Consider the following 3,963-nt stretch of genomic DNA (forward strand, 5'->3'; position numbering starts at 1 on the left):
TCCTCCAAAATTTCTGTCCTTACTCCTGTGTTAGAAACACTTATTATTATTAAGGTAGCAAGCTGGCAGAATCATTGGCATGCTGGATGAAATGCTTAGCAGTATTTTTCCTGTTGCTATGTTTTGAGTTCAAATTCTGCTGAGGTTGACTTTGCTTTTCATCTTTTCAGGGTTGATAAATTAAGTGAAACAGTGAAACAGTGAAACACTAGGGTCAGTGTAATCGACTAGTCCCCTCCGATACAATTTCAGGCTTTGTGCCAATAGTAGAAAGGATTATTATTATTATGAAGCTGCAAGCTAGCAGAATTGCTAACACACTGGATAAGAAGCTTAGCAGCAGTTCATCTGTCCTTACATCCTAAGGTCATCTTTGCCTTTCATCCTTTCAGGTCAATAAAATAAGTACTAGTTGAGTACTGGAGTCAATGAAATCAACTAGTCCCCTCCCCCCAAAATCTTCAGGTCTTGTGGCTATAGTAGAAAGGATTACTATTGCTATTAGTATTGTGTTTTTGCATTTGCGTTAATTTATACATGCTGCACCCAAGCCTCAATCACAGATGTTAAGAGATGTTACATCAAAAGATGATAACAGATGTGGTGCCATGCAATTAAAAAATGAAAAAACCCTGATACTTGTGTAATAAAAAAAATATAATGCTGAATGAGTAAGGCTGCATTTACATGGAAAGGAATTTATGTGAAATATATGATACCCATAAATATGATTTTTGCAATTCACTTATTTTGAAGCTTATAATTATTATTATGATTATTATTAAGTCAGCAAGCTGGCAGAAGTGTAGCATGCCAGACAAAATGCTTAGCAGCATTTCTTCTAGCTTTGCATTCTGAGTTCAACTTCCACCGAGGGTGACTCTGACTCATCCTTTCAGAGTTGGTAAAATAAGTACCAGTGAAATGCTGGTCAGTGTAATCAAATTACTGGACTTGAGCCAAAATTTGAAATCATTATCGTTATTATTATCATTATCATCATTATTATTATTATTATTATTATTATTATTATTATCATCATTATTATTATTATTATTATCATCATCATTATTATTATTATTATTATTAGTAGTAGTAGTAGTAGATCTTCTTCTTCTTCTTCTTCTTCTTCTTCTTCTTCTTATTATTATTATTATTATTATTATTATTATTATTATTATTATTATTATTATTATTATTTGTTTTAGTTTTACTATTTGCTTTCACTACAAAACCATGTGCAGCTCCTTGAACTTTAGGCGTTTTGAAAATACTCTATACTATGTGTGCATTGTCTTGCAGTGCTATTTACTGTGTATTATGTATATGTGTGTGTATACCTATTACAATTTTTACACAGTTCCCAATGAACAATGCCTGCAATGTTGTCATGCCTCCTTTTATGTTTTCTTTATGTAACTCTGTTACATTCACTCCTCACTCTGTAGATAATACTTTCACCTTTTTCTTCTCAGAGTTTACATACAATAGTCATTCGACATTCTTATCAAAGTGACATTTTACATATTTGTTTTAAGTTTTTGTTATTGTGCTGCATAGTTTAATGCTACAGTTCCAACTTTTAGATCTGACTTTTACATTTATGTCTAAATGGCTAGCTCATTTCCATCTTTTCTTATTTCATTTGTTAAGGAATGACCTTAGAGAAGATTCCTGGTATTCTACAGTATGTTCATGTTGGAGAATTCGTCTAGACAGTAAATGTCAATTTTCACTCATGATTGCAAGTCGACATGCTACTTGGAATGCTTTGAGATTTTTCAAGTCACCATATAATGTCTGATACTATATGTCCATGCTAACTGATATGTATCATCATGGTGGATAGGCTTTGTGTCAAAGGATCAATGTCTTTATCACATATTATATATAGCCTCATAGCTATAAATAAAGAATTTAAGAAATTTTTGACATCTGAAGTGACTATTAAAGAAAAAAGAAGGAAAAAAGAAAAAAATATGTCTGGTGGAACAAAGAGGAGAAATAGGATCAAATATATAAGAGTACTTTTTTTTTATTTAGCTGTAAAATTACGTAAGTAACTGAAGGGCCAAGAATTTTGTTCTACTCATTGCACTTATCAAACTATTTGATAAGTGCAGTGCACAGACCTCTTGGCTCTTGAGGGAAAAGAAATATCTTATTGTGTTGGTAGATAGACTGGGAATAGCAAGAATGAGGAAAAACATTATTATATAATAATAGTGTGAAATAAGGGAGAAGGATGTACGACAGAGAGGTATCTAGAAAAACAAATGTCAGTGTAGAAGTATGTTTGTTGGGGGTCAATAGTCAAAGCTAGGAGTAAATTACGCCAGTAGATTTTTAAAAAGTTGATGAGAGGCGATGAAAACAAGGAAAGAAATCATGCATTGCCACACATACTTATGCATGTAAGTATATGTAGCAATGTATGCATATAATCAGTTCCTAATTTAGGCACAAAGCCAAAAATTTTGAGAGGAGGGGTTAGCTGACTCCATTACTTCCAGTAATTGACTAGTGATTTGTTTCATCAATCCAGAAAAGATGAAGGAAAAAACAAGAGAAAAAAAACCTTGTCTCATGTTTATCTAGAACATTGCTCTTATCTCTGATAAACTGTTCAAACATTACTTTTCCATTCCAACATATGTCTTTTTTACCTCTGTCCTGATCCTCTTATATTCTTCCTTATCAATGTAGTCTGCAGTTTCTACTACACTAAAGACCATAAACACCAACCAACAATTGTGTTGAGTTATTTGCCACATACCATTCCAAATGGTTCTTTTTATTTCTTATAAATTCTTCACAATTGATTCAATTTCTTCCATATTTCCTGACCAGATAAAGTCTATGTTGGTTTTTCTATTAAATCCTCCACATCTTCCTGTCTAACTTCTGAAGTTCTTCCTTATTTCCTTTTGAGTATCCTTCATCCATACCTCATTCTTGAAATCACTTGTGTATTTATATTGTTTCTTCCATTTAATTTTTACTTCAGCATCACTTTTCTGGTATTCTTTTGCAAATTATCCCTTCATTCAAATCTCTTTGATGCTGTTGATTTCAAAGTTTTCCTAAATATTTCTATCCATTGTCTTTGATACCCTTCATTGCTGCATATCACATAACACAATCCCATATGCTGATACCATCTTTCCTTCTTTTCATTATAAGCATACCACAACATGTTATCTCTAATTCCATTCCAATGGTTTTGTTAAATAAATAGTTTTAACCAAAGAATCTTTCTAGTTTTCTCACTTCCAAACTTTAAAAATCATCCATAAATAGAATATGGCTAGTACTAATCAAATACTGGGTGTGAAGTATCAATTTACTTCATCTCCTCAAAATTGCACACCTTATGCCTAAATTAGAAACAATTATTATTATCTTTCAGTTTGAACTTCTTTTTCTAACACCTCAGATCAGATCGTTATAATAAATCCTAAATAACGACTAAATTCTCACAATTTATTTTGTACTGCATTTATATTATTCTTGTTATTTTCCATTTTTTTCCTCTAGTCTCTTACAATTCATGATGATAAAGTTGCTACAGTAACTGACTTAGGAACTCAGTTCTTCCTGGATGAAAACGATGTAAACTCTGGTTTAAATCGGTAAGCTGACACAGTTTTCTAATTTTCTCATTTGTTCCCCCAGGTCACACTCAACTCTGATAAGGTGAGAGTGGATGATGTAGTTCTTGATATACATAGAAAAATAAAGATTGGATGATTACAACCGAAACACTCTTAGTCATATGTCTGGTTGATCAAGACTGATCTGGACTGAAACACCACCACCATTGCCATTAGTGCCACAACAAATAACATTATATGATAACATATGAAGATGTTGAATCTGTTATAATATACTATACAAACGTATGTGCGTGTGTGTGTGTGTGTGTGTGTATATATATATATATATATATATATATATATATAC

The 3,963-nt window shown here is 32.0% G+C and overlaps 1 protein-coding gene across 1 annotated transcript in view; it reads left to right on the forward strand.

The window, feature by feature from the left end:
- LOC106882356 (ubiquitin-like modifier-activating enzyme 6) overlaps window positions 1-3,963 on the forward strand; it is a 295,927-nt gene that overhangs the window by 172,439 nt on the left and 119,525 nt on the right. Inside the window, exon 4 of the mRNA XM_052970971.1 lies at window positions 3,538-3,632. Coding sequence (XP_052826931.1) covers window positions 3,538-3,632 — 95 coding nt within the window. The remainder of the gene's footprint in view (window positions 1-3,537; window positions 3,633-3,963) is intronic.

This window comes from Octopus bimaculoides, chromosome 10 (assembly GCF_001194135.2).
Source record: "Octopus bimaculoides isolate UCB-OBI-ISO-001 chromosome 10, ASM119413v2, whole genome shotgun sequence".
Lineage (NCBI taxonomy): Eukaryota > Metazoa > Mollusca > Cephalopoda > Octopoda > Octopodidae > Octopus > Octopus bimaculoides.